Source organism: Biomphalaria glabrata, chromosome 12 (genome assembly GCF_947242115.1).
Source record: "Biomphalaria glabrata chromosome 12, xgBioGlab47.1, whole genome shotgun sequence".
In the NCBI taxonomy this organism is placed as follows: Eukaryota; Metazoa; Mollusca; class Gastropoda; family Planorbidae; genus Biomphalaria; species Biomphalaria glabrata.
The window spans coordinates 33,285,086-33,301,483 of NC_074722.1; the positions used below are offsets into that span (position 1 = coordinate 33,285,086).

General features: G+C 33.7%; 1 protein-coding gene across 5 annotated transcripts in view; it reads left to right on the forward strand.

Annotated features, from left to right (window-relative positions):
• LOC106050994 (phosphatidylserine decarboxylase proenzyme, mitochondrial-like) overlaps positions 1-16,363 on the forward strand; it is a 34,838-nt gene extending 18,475 nt beyond the window's left edge. For 4 of the 5 annotated variants that reach the window (XM_056006021.1, XM_056006020.1, XM_056006018.1 and 1 more), the window contains 4 exons: positions 9,871-10,107; positions 11,520-11,811; positions 12,753-12,913; positions 13,853-16,363. In XM_056006021.1, coding sequence (XP_055861996.1) covers positions 9,871-10,107; positions 11,520-11,811; positions 12,753-12,913; positions 13,853-14,068 — 906 coding nt within the window. In that variant the 3' untranslated portion in view covers positions 14,069-16,363. Of the gene's footprint in view, positions 1-8,040; positions 8,323-9,870; positions 10,108-11,519; positions 11,812-12,752; positions 12,914-13,852 lie in introns of those variants that run through there. The other variant, XM_013206107.2, reaches the window with a different exon arrangement.
• The last annotated feature ends 35 nt before the right edge of the window (positions 16,364-16,398 follow it).

Genomic DNA, 16,398 nt, shown 5'->3' on the forward strand with positions numbered 1-16,398 from the left:
AGTGTAATGTAATAATCATTTTGGGTGAACTGTTTGTTTTTTTCCTGACTCCCAGATGATGATTTGTTTATCTTCTTCGCGTGTGTGTGTGGGGAGGGGGGGTCCCCCTTGCTTTAATATTGAGATAAGTTTAATGCTGGCTTATCGTTTTTTTTAAATTACTTTTGTTACAACCTTGACCCTTGTTTTACTATTTGTTTCTTTTGGAATGTAGAACCTTAGAGCGGGCCACCATTGTATGCACTTCTTTCTCAGCTTTTTTTTGTTTGTTTGTTTTTGTGTTTTTTTAAGCTGTTTCTCCCTCACGCATTCTTCGATCAATTTAAACAATTATTTATTGTTCCTAACAAAACATGAATCAATAGACAAAAATAATAAATCATTGGTAATTAATTATTTTGTTTGATATGGAATAAGGAAAATAACTAGTACATTATGGGTAGATATAGTTTTAAGGACGGAGTTCTTCCCCTTTAGATAAGCTTTTTTTTTTTTGTTTTTTTTTTTTAAAGGGATTTTTTTTTTATTTTGCTTGTTATATTTGATTAGTCAGTCTACAATAAAGCTTAAAATGTAATTCTTATATTCGTTGGTTCTAGATTCTAGGCAATACGCCGCTGTAGAAGTCGTGCTAATTACATACCTTTAACAAGAGTGCTCTGCTGGGTATGAAGGTTTATTGTTTTAATGTTTGACATGTTTCGGACGTTCCTTCAGAGTTGAAGATAATCTACTTCCTAGTCCAAACCTCCCGGAGGACGATGGGGAATGGGAGCGGGCAGGGTTTGAACCCGGGACTGTCGATTAGTCCGAACGACAATCCAGCGCGCAAACCGCACCACCAGGCAGCCATCCAATAAATAATATAAATAAATAAATAATAATAATAAAACGGATAACTGAGAGTTGAGTTAAAACCACTAGATCTAGAACCAAAGAGTTTTAATAAAGATTTCGTCTTACAGCTTCTGTTCCAGTTGTAGAAGGAGAATGTCAATTTCTACTTCGTTTGGTTGTAAACTGGGCTTTTTGTATTTGCACTTTATAATACTTAGCAATTTGTCGAAGGCTCAATATAATACTTAGCAATGTGTCGAAGGCTCAATATAATACTTAGCAATTTGTCGAAGGCTCAATATAATACTTAGCAATTTGTCGAAGGCTCAATATAATACTTAGCAATGTGTCGAAGGCTCAATATAATACTTAGCAATGTGTCGAAGGCTCAATATAATACTTAGCAATGTGTCGAAGGCTCAATATAATACTTAGCAATGTGTCGAAGGCTCAATATAATACTTAGCAATTTGTCGAAGGCTCAATATAATACTTAGCAATGTGTCGAAGGCTCAATATAATACTTAGCAGTTTATCGAAGGCTCCAAGAGTAGGGTATTTATGAATTTAATGATGAGTTGGCAACTCTTAAATGCAGTTTTCCTTCAAATTTCTTTCCCTGTTTCCATTTTAAACGCCTGCTGATCGTGCGTGGTAAAACTCAAATCGAAATAAAAAAAAATTTTCCGCTAGCAAGTTGGTAACTTTCTCAAAGTAAACTCATAGGATTGTTCGTTATCGGTTGGGGCATGTACATTGAGCGCGCTTCTTTTTTTTTTCAGCGAACACGTCGTCCGATAAGATGATCGGTGTCACTGTACTTGTTAACGCTAGGCTGGATGCATTTTGTTTGAGGCTAGATAGTGAACTTTTGAATTTTAATTATTCACGTGACCCAGTGACCTACATGCCAGAAAGGTGCACAACTTGAACGACCTTCATAATATACCTTTACTGGTATCGGGCCAGGCCAAAGAATAGTGTCAGAAATAAACAGGGGAGAGAGATCCCCCTAGACACACCTCACACTTTCTTCGGACAAGAACAGATCTTTAGATTTGGTCAACTTTTTCAACTCATACAGACAAGAAGACATCTTTAGACTTTTTCAGCTCATATAGACAATAACACATATATATTCACTTTGTCACCTTTTGGGAAGTTTCCCAAGCTGTTTTAGCCGAGCCTCAGTTGTCTGCCTCCACATTGTGAAATGACCGCACTAGCTGTATACCATTGTCCAGTCTCTTTGATCCTTTAAACCAGGGGTTCTCAACCTATGGGTCGCGACCCCCTTAGGGGTCGATTGACGATTTGCCAGGGGTCGCCAAAGACCATCGAAAAAATGGATTGCTATTGTCTATGCATCTATTGCTGTATGTGTGTGTGCGGGGGGGGGGGGGGTCGCGGCAGAGTGGTGGATTGTAAAAAGGGGTCGCCGAGCATAAAAGGCTGAGAACCGCTGCTTAAACTAACAAAAAAAAAAAAAAGAGGATAACGTAACTGTTGTTTTGTCTTATTTCTTATTCATACTCTCGTATACTCTTACATCAACATACTTTGTATGTATTTCCCCCAAATGTTTATCTACCCTGTAGTTCACTATCGACCAACCATGATGCATCTAATGGATTGAGTCTCTTGCATCCTATACAGTCGCTGCTTTACACTCGAACTGGACATTCACTTCAGTCTCACGCCGGGGTATTCCATTCTGCATCTCTCCGCAGGTGGTCTCTCTCTCTCTGTTATTGCTGTTTGAAAAGGTTGATCTATCTGTCCTGTTGATACTATTTTTTTTAAATCGATCTCGAGACGTCATTCCATTAAAACTTGACTAGCTTACCTTCCACTCCCTCCCCATACAAGACGCTGTTTCTCAATAGAGATAAGCATCTTTGACATTGATCTGCATAATCTTTAGATATATATATATATAGAGAGAGAGAGAGAGAGGGGATTTAGCTCGCCCATTCTTATTGGATGTGTCTGTCCTTGAACAAACCAAAATGCACTTATTGTGCTTATTTTTTTTTTAAATCTTATATATATATATATATATATATATATATATATATATATATATATATATATATATATATATATATATATATATATATATATATATATATATATATATATGGTATTTTTTACCTACAGACGTCATGTATATCTGTACGAGGTTTTTTTTTAACAATAAGTACATTTCTATTGGTGCATTCCACATACAGTGGGGCGAGCTTAATCCTATTGATTGAGATTGTAGACTTATAAGTTATTCTCTTAATGCTTAAATTATCCAAAACGTCAACATAAACAGTTTTGGTCTGTTTTGTTTTTGTTGAACGAAAAAAAAAAAAAGAGTACGGAAACATTTTATTGTCATTTTCTATTTAAATAGAGATGTTATTTCACGCGATAAAACACGGGGATCTCCTCTCTGTTTACAGTTTGATTTTTAAAATCCCGTTGACATTCTTTAAGTAAATAAACACAGTAACCGTGTAAAAAAAAAAGAAAAAAGAAAAGCGATATGGAGAAACAAAAAAAAAAAGGATGAAAGAAAAATTTAAGAAAATAAACTTCAAAGTTCAAAACACTACAACTGATAACCAGTAACGTGCTCTAACATCTAACAAATCAAGTTAAAATTTAAAACAACTTTAAATGTTTTATGTATGTAAACTCTTTTTTTTTTTTCAGACTCTAGTGGGAGTCGCCCCATCAATCTATTTTGTCTTAGAAAAGTAATGATCTTTAGTTTTCAAAGTTTAGAAATAATGCAAAATCATTTCTCGGATATTCACGCAAATATATGAAACAAAGCCATTCCCTGTTTGTTACCATTGAGATAATGTTTCAAAAATCCTAGATGGAAATAATTCATGTTGATTTAAATCATCTTATGTACATTTAAATAGATTGATTACCTATATCTTTCTAGATTATGTATCTAAAAAATTGCAAAATAATAACTATGAGACGAGAGTACTCTTGTTTTTGATGTTCAATTACTAGATCTAGATCTAAAAACTAAATCATATGTTACATAGGCTAGGGTTGAAAAACAAACAGCTTTACTTCTTTAAACTACTTTACAAAACAACGCCCTGATCCAACTTACTAAAAAATTTTCACGATATCTTTTGTAGTGTTAAAAAGTCTCCATGTCCAGTCTAGATACAGTATATAGAAGTCTGTGTTTAGTCTTTAAATTCTTTAATGAAGTACGTGATGAGATAGCCGTTCAAGATAAATATTTCTAGTTCTCTAGCCAAATTCAAATGTATTTCTTTTGTAAAAATAATATAACGGTCAAACTAGAGTTTTCCCAGTGGTCAACGAGCAAGTAATTCATATATTCATCAAATTGTCAAAGCCGTTTTCAAGATGCGTATCCACCCTTGTTTTTTGGCCCACCCACCCAGGAGGTTTTAGTTTCCACAAGTTGAATAGAGGTATTGTTATTAGAAGCGAAGAGTTTAGGATCTGTTTCTACACTGCTAAAAATGCACATAACTTTTATCGTTTATCTTTGACAATGCTTATGAACACTCGCAGTATTCTAAACACCGGATACACCAAATGGCTAACTTTGTATTCTTTACCCGCCACTGATGAGAAATTTAAAAATCAGTTTAATTGTTTTAGAAAAAAAGAGAGTTTGTGTGAATGTGTGTTAATTACAATGCCGTTTTTTTTTTTTTGAGCTTTATTAAACATACAAAACAATCTTAGAAAAGTCATTCATATAATATATTTCGACATTTCTCAAATCAATCACCTTTATTTTTCCAATTAGACATTAAGCTTTCTATGTGCTGAAATTTAGCATTGTAGAACGGGAAATAAATTGTCTATGACAGTTCAAAGTGTGTATACATTTTTTTTGACGCACACTGTATGTATATATATATATATACCTTTTTTTTTTTCTTCCTATATTTTCCTCATTGAATTAATGCCATCTGAAATTTCAGTAATGCTATTTTTTTTTTTCTTTTAAATTTTCTTCCTTTTTTACAAAGGTAATATCAGTTCACTCTGTCTGGTACATTTCTCTGATCAGGTTGAAACTTTTGCACAATTATACATAGTCGAAGACAATAAATAAATACTGTGACATGCAAATACACGAATCAATTTAAAAATGTTCAAACCAATTCTTAACGGCCCACTTGGCATTAGTTGTGGGAAAGTAAAGACGGGTTGGTCGTTGTGCTGGCAACATGACATCCTCGTTGGATCACAATCTGCTCTAAGGACCACAAGGTCTAAACGGGGGGTCGTACTTGTTACTTGTATGCTATTGTGTTCAACATTATTTTGAGTAATTCACCAAATTGGAACACTGGCCTTTTCAATTAAAAATGGAACACCTCATCGTATTTTTATTCATTCGTTTTTTATTTTGATGATTATTGTGGAATTACTATTATGTTATTGTGTATAATCCATTTCTTTACATTTCTGACACATTAATTATTATTTTTTTACAATAAAAGAAAGTTCTAGTGATGGTCAAATATGACGGTAGACTATAGCTTGTTGTAGTATCAGTTCATCAATCGTACAATCAGTCCATTAATCAATCAGGCAGCCCCCATGCAGTCCATCAATCTATTATGATCAATCACACGTTCTGCCCAATCATTAAATTGATCTTATCAATCATTCAGTCAGTCCTTCCATCGATCACTTAATCGGTCATTCAAGCAGTTCATCCATACATCAATACTTCAATCAGTCCATTCTTCCATCATTCATTAAGTTCATCCTTCAATAAATCGTTCGATCCATCCATCAGTTTGTCTCTAAGACGAAAACTGCGATACCTCAAGGATTATTGGGGGGGGGGGTCTGTATCCGGTAGACACCGCCACTGCAAACACTTGACTTCAACATACGACCAGTGGCGTCACTAGGAGGGTGCGCTCCGCACCTGGTGACGCCTATTTGGGGATGACACCCAAGTGGTAAAAAGTATATCTTGGCACAAGCATACACATAAATAAAAATAAAATCTACCCAAGCGTGCCTAAGCATATCTACTGTAGCACCCTAGATCTATATACATTTTAGTTTTGGCCTTATTACACTTTGTTTTCTTGGTACAAATGGCCAATCGTGATAGGGGGGGGGGGATGCAAATGTGTCTTTCTGTTTAAAAAAAAATCGGTTGTATTTGTATTGTAGTTATTTTGTATTTTAGTATTAATCAGGCAAAACGGCATTATTACCAAATGAAAAAAAAATTAATTTAAAGGACGTCTTTTTTAGCACTAAGATCGATTCTAAATGTTCTTTAAATTCCTCTTCACTAACACGATTCTAGAGTCGACTTCTTTTTAATGCAGAGTGGACATGATTTCTCCCGACGAACGTAGTATTGACGTGTTTCGTCTTGCTAGGCTGATCTTAGGACAACAAGCCTACTACAAACATGCATCATCTAGTGTAGCTTTCTTTCTGAAGCTTGGGGGGGGGGGGGCACTTTAAAATTATCTACTAAACACTTATTTCCAAAAAGGAAAAGTCTTAATGTTTAGCGGGGCGCTAACGGTAAAAGTTCGAGAATCACTGATTATTTGCCTCGGATGAAGCTTGTCGCACCCTTTCTTAATTTAATGCTATGTAGGAGAAATAGTAGGTCTACGAGCTAGACTTCCAGAGAATGAGTTTCTGAAGCTCAGAAATGGTAATAGGCGCTTAGATCCCGGGTCTTATCACCTTACTAAGGTGCAGAAAATTTAAGCGCTCCCCCAGACCAATAGCTGGTTAAGGGAGCGGCAAACGTACATTTTCTGGTCTAGGTGGTAGGCGAAGTTTGAATAACACTGCATAATGTTATATGGTTTCCGTCCAAAACTCTAACAGAGGAAACATGTTCAAGCGATGTTAAGTCTCTTACTTAATAAACTTGCATTGTAAAATATGCTATGACTACTAATAGATGTCATAGACAATTAGGCTTTATAAAATATAATGACACTCATTTTACATTTGTGTAAACAATCATTGAAATTTGGTAATCTGTTCACTGTATTGGTTCTATAAAAAGAGCAAACGATAATATTGGAAAATGTTTTTCAGAAAGTTAATGGTAAGAGGGGTGACACACTGAGCTGAGCGCACCGGGTGACACAGACATTAGGGACGCCACTGCATACGATAGTAACCCTTAATCTATCTTTTCAACAAACAACTGCTAGAACGTAGTTGATCTTTGAAATAATTAAAAAAAACGTTTTCGACTGACCATCATCACCAATAAGTTTTATTTTACCTATAAGCTAGATTGTCTTTCTTTCTACTGTGTTTGGTATTTTCATTGCTAAGTAGTTGGCGTGTTTCTTTTCGTATGCCATTTATGCCTTAGCTCTAGATCTATATAGATCTATACGTTTAGTTTTATCACGGAACATCTATCAAAGTTCACTAGGCTAAGCCGAGTCAATTTGTCTTCTTGAGGCCATTGTTTGAGTTTTGCGTGCATTTTGATTGGTTCGTATTTTTAGTTGACCATCTACGATGTCACCCGATGTGATAAACGTTTGCTACTGATGTCCACTTTTGTCATGTTTGATAAATAAGATCTAAATTTTGTAAACAGGTTCAGTCTGATAGTCCCATTTTTCACTCTTAGGCGGATAGACCCTGTTCTAAATCTATATTATTTTTGTTTAAAAAAAAAAATCGAAAAGAGCTAGCTAGATCTATTTTAATTTGATAATTTGGTTGCTAAGTCAGTTAGTGTTCCATCAGTAGCAATCCCTTGTCTGTGTAGGCCAATTAGATCTACAGACTGCAGTGCTTTGTAAATTACTGTTAAATGTTAAATAGATCGTTAGAGGCCTGTTTAAAAGTTCGATAATTGTTGTAAATTTCCGCATGGTTAGCTTCAAAAGTCACGAAAATAGCGTATATTTAAACTGTTTTGGCAGGCTGGATAGAAAAATTTCAAATATTAGATTTCAAGTGTGTACGGAGCCGTATGTCTAGATCTACATATAAGATTAACGAAAAAAAAAAAGGTTTTCAACGTTCAGAGTGCTTAAAACTGCTATTATTGAATTCGTAGCGTATCTATAATAAACAAGATTATAGAATCTAGATTTACTATTTAGAGTTCCAGTACCTAGATTTAAAGTCAGGGTTAGTTTTGGCTTTTCTAGACTAATTCGCTAGAACTAAGTAGATCTAATCTAGATCTAGATAGATCTAGAAGTCTACAACATTGGACATTGATTGAATATCGATCTCTATTGACTTGTGACTGAAGGAAAAAGATTTGTCTCAAAATTTGCCACAATGGTGAAGTTACTGTATCAAATTTCAAAATGGAGCAAAAAGAGAGTCATGGATCAAAGGCGTATTCGCATAAAAAGGACAAGAAAGCAGTGTTTGATGTTGTGGAAATTAATTTCGATGTCAGCTTTGCTTGGAGCATTAAAATCAGCCCGCAAGGATCATAGAAATAATACTGTACGTTTTTTAATGAATATTTCCTTTGCTTTTCTCACATGATTATTTTTTAACTTATAGACTAATTATAATCCAGATGGTCAAAATTAGAGTAGATCTAGATCAACTTCAAGATCTAGACTTTGTGTAAATTTATAGGGTAATAGTAATAGTTTAGAGTTTAGATGCTCAGAAACCTTTACTGACCACCATGTTGTTTTTAAGCCTATCTACCTTATCTAGAATCTATATTAAACTTTCAATAACTTTTTTTAAAAGAGATTTTTGTTCTTATGCTGTCAATTTCAATTTATGAATTTTTTAGTGTATTTATTGAAATGAAGGTTTAAAAAAATGTTAATAATAATTTGATGAAGTTGTTTCTTCTTTTTTTCAATAACTTTTTTTTAAAGAGAGTTTTTTTGTTCTTATGCCATCATTTTAAATGAATTTTAATATTAGATCTAGATTCTAATAGCTGCTTGAAAGAAAGACAAAACAGCAACAGAAAAATGTTGGAAAGTAATTCAAGGGAGATAGTCTAGTATTAAGCCTTAAAACCAAAATGGCATATTTCCAATGACGATATATGCTAATAAGAAATAAAACTTAAAAATATATAGGCCTATATTAAAAACTATTTATCTCCGAGGAAATCAAATTACATATTTGTAATCTGCATATTCTTAAAATATAAGAGAAACCTGATTTAGCGTTTCTAGTCACGTAAACTAATACCAGATCTAGAGGTTTTTTTTTCTTTATACTCTTTATTTTAAGATCATGATGATGATCTAGATTATGTCTAGAAGATCCATTGGTCTAAATATTTAATTATACTTTTGTTACTTATATTACATAAAATACAACAAATCCTTAATCTTCAGACTTGAAGACAATACAAACACTCACATATATAGGTTTATACCTATGTTTAATTGTTTCAAAGTCTGTCTTAAGGGCCCTTCTCAAATACTTTTGTGTCCTGTGAACTTTGTGAGAGCTCTCCAGCTTTCTCTTTCAGATCTGCTTCCAGCTGCTTTTCTCTAGATGTCAGTAAGGGCGAAATGGCGCCTGATTTAATCCTTATAATGTTGTCTGCATTACATCAGAAGTGGTAAAATATAATATATGCAGGCTGCAACTGATTTTGTGTGATCATCTGAAATACTGTTCTCATTCCTAATCTTTGTAATTGAAGAGAATGCCTAAAGATTTAAAATATATATATATATATATGTATATAAGATTTTTTTTTCTACATTCAATTTCATGGTGTATCATTCATGTTAGTAACTTCATGAGTGCATGCTGTCATCAAATTTTAACATTGTCATTCCACTTTGGTTCTTAAAATATTAATTGGCATCCTTTGTTAAAAGGAGGGTCAGGTATTTCAGAGTAGTGAGTAAAAGTATACACTTATGTCTGTTAGTTAAAAAAAAAAGCAGATAAAAAATGAATCAAATATAAAAAAAAATACATCCCCAAATTTTTATCACACCATAATAGAATTTTCAACTGTTTTTTTGTATTTTATTTAATCAATTTTTGTTTGTTTATTTTCAGATTAACTTGTATAGGCGGATGCCCTTAAAGACTTTGTCCAGATTATGGGGTAAATTCAACCAAATGGAATTACCCATCTTTTTACGAAAGCCCTTGCTAGGTCTTTATATCTGGATGTTTGGTTGTAATATTGAAGAGGCTGAAATAGAAGATCTTAAGCTGTACAGAAACTTGGGAGAGTTCTTCCGCCGACAGTTAAAACCTCATGTCAGACCAATTGACAATGAACATATTTTAGTAAGTTGTTTTGTTTTAATATTTTGTTTCTGTGTTTTATTGTTTTGCTATTCAGAGAGTTGTGATGTCTTGAATGTAATGTTCTGAGAAACAAGTTTTTAACCAAGCTTTGGCTTAAATACATAAAATGTAGAAACTCTTCAGTATATCACATCTTTCTTTTTACTGTTCAGAAATAATGACAGGGTGTATCACTTTTTGACTCTTTTTTGCATCACTGTACAATGTACATTTAAAACATAACTAAACCTTGGAACTTATCAATACAATCTAACTGACTAGCCCTCAAGGAAATTTACATTTCTTTTTACGATATCAGATCATTTGTTTTCTCTGTATTATTAGATATAATGTTTTGATGTGATGGACAAATTGAACAACATTAAGAATTCAATAGAGATGTGGGGGAAGAGGGGCATGGGGGAAGATTGGTGTCGTAAAGCATGAGGAGTTGTGAAGGCAAGGATTTGGGGTTAGAAGCCCCTAAGTTTAGAGTTGCTGACATCTGTTGGTCATTGTGCTGGCCACATAACACCATTGTTAACCTTCAGCCATAGAAACAGATGAGCTATACATTATTTGTCCCCATAAATCGCAAGGTCTTCTCCAGACTTTTCATTGTTAAGTTGAAGAGCTCTATTAGACTTGCATATATATATATATATATATATATATATATATATATATATATATATATATATATATATATATATATATATATATATATATGTCCACAATTCAATGTTTCTTTATTAGGCTACAATGTGTGGTTTAAAAAAAAAAATAGTTCTAATTTTAGATTTTAAATAACAGCTAGCCAGGAAAACCAGTGACTTGGCAGAATTTAAGTCATTGGTTAATATGCATGACTAAATGCATGACGCGTAGGATGTAATCATCTTCTTTTTTGAAGTAACGTCTGTAATATATAAGATAAGATAAAGGTGTGTGTGTTCTATTTATAGCCTTGTGCTAATGTAGCTGTCCATGGTTATTTTGGATTTTAATTACCCTCAGCCATTAGTTTTTATGGCTAATTCAAACAAACCATTACAAAAGAATGAGTACTGATTGAAATATGATTGTCTCTTTGTGTATTTCTTTCATTAGTTTATGTATTTGTAAGTTAAGGTTTTATAATTTAGCTATTTATGTTTTTTTTTTCTATTTTACTTTTTAAATTTTGTTTTATATAAAAGTATATGGTACCTGGTATCTTAATTTAGTGTTTTACTAATGTTGTTGTTTTATTTTCTGTTACTGTATATTATTAGTGATAATTCTTACCCCCCCTCCCCCCGGCCCTTTTTTTTTTTAAAGGGTGGGGGGATGGGTGTGTGCTGTTATAAGCCTTTTAATGTTTTATTTGTTAATTAAGAAATCATAAAATTTCAGTCTCTTTTTTTTTTCAGACGTCACCTGCAGACGGTAAAATATTATACTATGGTGAAGTTAAAAATGGCATCTTAGAACAGGTTAAGGGTGTCACATACTCATTGCGAGGTTTCCTGGGACCACAGACATGGACAGCCTCACCCCAAGTACAGGACGTAAGCCATATTTCTGATGAGGACTATCAGAAGGTGTTGTCTCTGAAACCAGGCAACGAGCTGTACCATGTTATTGTATACCTAGCACCTGGCGACTACCACAGATTTCATTCCCCAGCCACATGGACCATTCACCACAGAAGACATTTCCCAGGTACTTCATTAATGGGTGCTTAAACATATGATGTTGAGCTAGCTGAGGTTTTTGCTTAACCTTTGGCTAAATAACTTAAAAGTCACTATTGGTTAGGCTTGCTCAGGAAAGGCTTACATATCAGGTTGCAATCAGGAACATTTATTTCCACACTTCAGACAAGTTCAGTTCAGTTCTGTAGTTCAGAATGGCAATATTACTATAGGTTGTAATTACCTTAAGCAATATTGGACAGTGGGTTGTAACTAGCTTTAGCAACTTTTGGCATTAGGTTGTAATTAGCTTTATCTATATTGAACATTGGGTTGTAATTAGCTGTAGCAATATTGGACTATAGGTAGTGGTGTACATCAAGCTTGTTTAGCAGAGCAAAAGATTATGAATGTGAATTCTGGTCCAATTTCTACAAGTTTTAGTTGGTTAATAGCCCCCAGCCCTTTTTTGGGAAGTAAAGTTTTTTTTAGCCTTAGCTATGGACCTTAGTTTTGGTCTTAATTTTAGTTCAATTCTAGTCCTTTGTTTTGTTCTGGGACATGGTTAGGCTTTAAGCCTGCTAATGAATGCTCTTGAAAACGTTTCATCAGTAAAGTAGAGCAAAAATATCTGGGCTATCTTTTCATGTTTAGTCACAAATTATTATTATTTCTAATTGACTGGAAAACTGTATGAAAAGTACATATCTGGCTAGAATATATTCAATTCTTTATTTCCTCACTCATTAAATACAGCAAATCAAACTATTGTTTATTTTGAACTATTTAATAAATCAATAGGTCCAAATAAAGCGACTCAGTTAGTCAGTTAGGACTTAACAAGAAACTTATCAAGTTGATTTTATTAAAAGAAAAGAAAAAGCTTCAAATAATAAAGTTTGACTTATTCCATGTGTAAATATGTTTCTCTGTAATGCATGAGTTTACATTTCATTGTTCTATCTGTAGGTGAGCTACTGAGCGTGAACCCTGGTGTCGCACGCTGGTTGCAGGGATTGTTTAACTTCAATGAACGTGCTGTCTATACAGGGGAATGGGAACATGGCTTCTTCTCTATGGCAGCCGTGGGTGCAACAAATGTTGGATCCATCAAAATATATTGTGATGAGGTATGGTTTTCTTCATGTCCTATCTGTCAACCTTAGATTACAGTAATTAACGCAAATATTTGAGAGAAGTATTAATATATATAGTTCATGGTCAAATATGAGCACTTTTCTCATCTCTCATGAACATGAAGATGACTGTGAAGTCCAATCCTCGCTTTTAGAGGCTGCAAATGTGACATGGGTAGGTTTGGTCAGTTGCAAATTACCCTGCTTCTTCTCTCAGCTTTTGGTTGGTTCAGTGCTCTTTCACGTTGGCCACTCTCCTTGCTTCGTATCTCGTGACTCCCAACACTCACTGCTCTATTTCATGACCAGCAATCAAGAACTATTGCTAACAACTTAAGGTTGTCTTTATAGCGCTAGTATTGACCCTCCCTTGAAGTGCTTTCCTGCACATAGATCCCTGTACAAAAGTTGTTTAGGAAGGTGATTGTCTGGCATTCAGGCAGCATGTCCCACCCATCAAAATTGGGAACTACAATTCTTTTTATTAAATATTAGACAATACCTAATTTACCCTTTGCTAGAGATTAAATCAAGTTATTGGTAACACAGATAATCTCCTTAAAAAAACTGCTTTAATTTGATTAAGGCAAAAGTGACATGACCAAGTAATACATGAATGATAGTTAAGTGAATACTACTAACACATTTATATAGAACAATACAAGAGACATAAATATAAGGAACCCTCTGGAAAAAAAGCCAAATACAAAGAATTTTTTGGATCATAAAACCTTCCTCAGCTGAAGCAATTGTTCGCACCTGCAGCTGTTAAAAATTCATATTTTAAACCACCTATATCTTAAGAGTTTTTAAATGTTTTTTAGCTTCACACTATTGTAAACTACAACTTGCCAACTTTTCTATACCATAAATCGTGTTAGACTTTCTAGTAACCAGTAGCATACATTTGATCAGTTGTTGCCTTCTCACCAGGAGCTGGAGACTAACACTAGAACCAAGCACCCAGAGTATACTTACTTTGACAAGAGATTCACCACGCCAGTTGAAGTAGAAAAGGGGGACATGTTTGGGGAGTTCAACTTGGGATCCACTATGGTGTTAATCTTCGAAGCCCCCAGCGGATTTGTCTTCAAAGTGAAAGAGGGGGATAAAATCAAATATGGTCGTCCTCTTGGAACTGCGCCTTAAGTGACTAACCATATTCCAGCTCATCTAGGATTTTTATTATTATATCATACTGTATATAAAGTTTTCTTGTATAAAAAAAAAAGCCAACAGACATTATTGTAATAGTTGTTTCCATAAATATTTTAAGGGGAGAGATCAATGGTGATCAAAGGGATGTAATGAGGGTTCCATTTTTTTTTGTAAAGTATTAGTTGAATATTATATTTGAATTTGACTAAGTAATGTTGTTTGTTTTTGTAAGTCATAACAGATGTTGTTTTTGTTTAATTACTTTTTAAAGTTGCATAATACTTTTTTAAATTCAGAGTTGAGTCAATAGTGTCCTAAAAATGATAATACGAAAGTTTCAAAAGTCTTTAACACATGGTGTAGACCAACAATTTAAGACTAAAGATGACTCAGTGTTCACTCCTTTAATAGGCAGGTCTTCCAATGAGACAGTAACTACAATTTTGTCAACAGATAATGTTTAGTTTTAAATGTTCATGCTGAAATGTAAACCATTAAAATAAAAATTGAAATGACTTCTCTAAAATAGTCATTTCCATTCAATAATTGTCAAGGCAGAGGTGAAAAGGTGACTCTGAAAGACAAAAAATTTCTCAATGATTTCCAATTATGATTTATATCTTAGTGTCACTTTTTGACTTATTGGATTGTATTAAGTTATTAATGATCATTACCAATATGCTTTTTATTAGCAATTGAAACATTTTGAATTGAATTATTTCTTGCTGTACACTCCACTCAGCCATCTTGTTTGTCATAGCTGCTGTGTAGTCAGTGATGGTCATTGAAAAAAGAGTTGCATTTACTCTTTGGGGTTTACTTTGAAAATAGAGTTCAAATCTTACGGGCTATCCACCTGCCCGCCCCTTCAGTGTCACACCAGCGTCACTGCTGGATGTCACTTCTTATTCTAGAATACTTAAACATTGAATGCGGGTACCAACAGAAGCACTTTCATTGACTTAAGTTTGAGCTTCAGTTGTAAGTCATTTGTGTAGCTCTGTGAAGTCATATTTTTGTGATACAAATACCTATGAAATACTACTGGCCTTATCATCTTTGTATACAGATATGTTTCTTTATGTAGCACATAATTTTATGTCCTATTTAGTCTTGCCACTTCTGCTGAATGAGGAGGGATCTGTGAAATTAATCACAGTGTAAATCATTTAAGCTTGAACAAATTAATTCATGAAGAATCCAACATTAAACATTTTTAAAAGAAAAACAAGAATTCTTACATTTCATTGGCATTTTGTCCTTATGAAACACTTTCCATCCAGAAAGATGCATTGTTTAAAATTGATGTCATGCTCCAATCTAAAGGGGGATAAATAGCTTGATAGCACTGAATTGAAATATCTTTATCGATTATTTATCATTTTAATTTGGAAGCTAAAATAGTGTCCTCTGCTATTATGAGCAAGCAATATGTGTTGGGAGTCTTTTAAGTCTAATCAGGACTCTTTTTTTTTTTGTTTGTTTGTGTCTTGTTGATTCAAGTTTGTATTGTTTAATGTTGAATGCTAATAGGATATAACCAATTTTAGCAAGGATTAGTTCCCTTTTTTTTTTGTTCATTCAAAATGACTAAAAAAAAAAATTCCCCTTTATGTATCTTTAAGATTTTTAGACCAATAAGTGATGGATGTTACACACCAAACACATCTATTTTTGTATTCTACCCTATAACAGCTTATGACAACTCTAGAACTAGGAAATCTTGAGCTTTGCAGACCAGCATTCTAGCCCCTCATCTGCCATAAGAGATATAGTCCTTATATATCAGCAGCATATATTTTGTAATCAGTTTTACACCAGACCAAAAAAAACAACCTATTCAATGGCATAAAACTGTGTGCAATAAATAGCATGGCTTAAGTTTACTAGACAACTAGGAAAGTTAAGTGAGAGAGACATCGGTACTCAGGCATATTATTGAACAATTTAGTATAGTACACTATGAGGCAAGCTGTAATTTGATGATGATGTATTATTTAGCTACTGCTGCTTTTTATGTTAGCACTTTATGAGCATTTGACTTTTCATTTTGTATGGTGTGCCTGGAAGAACATATTTTAGGAAACTTTAATTTAAAGATATGTTGTTTTTATTTTCAACATCAGAAGTCACTGTATGATGTGTCCCGAGTGGCTGCTGATACCTGAGCTGTGTGTGAACAAGACTGCTTGTAACTCAAGTTTCATTCTAGAAACTGTTTACTAAGCATCTCTCTCTCCACTATGGACATGAAGTTTTCTTAAATAAAATTATTTACAAAGAGTCTTTCAGTTTTGTTTGTTGTTTTTTTTTTTAATGGA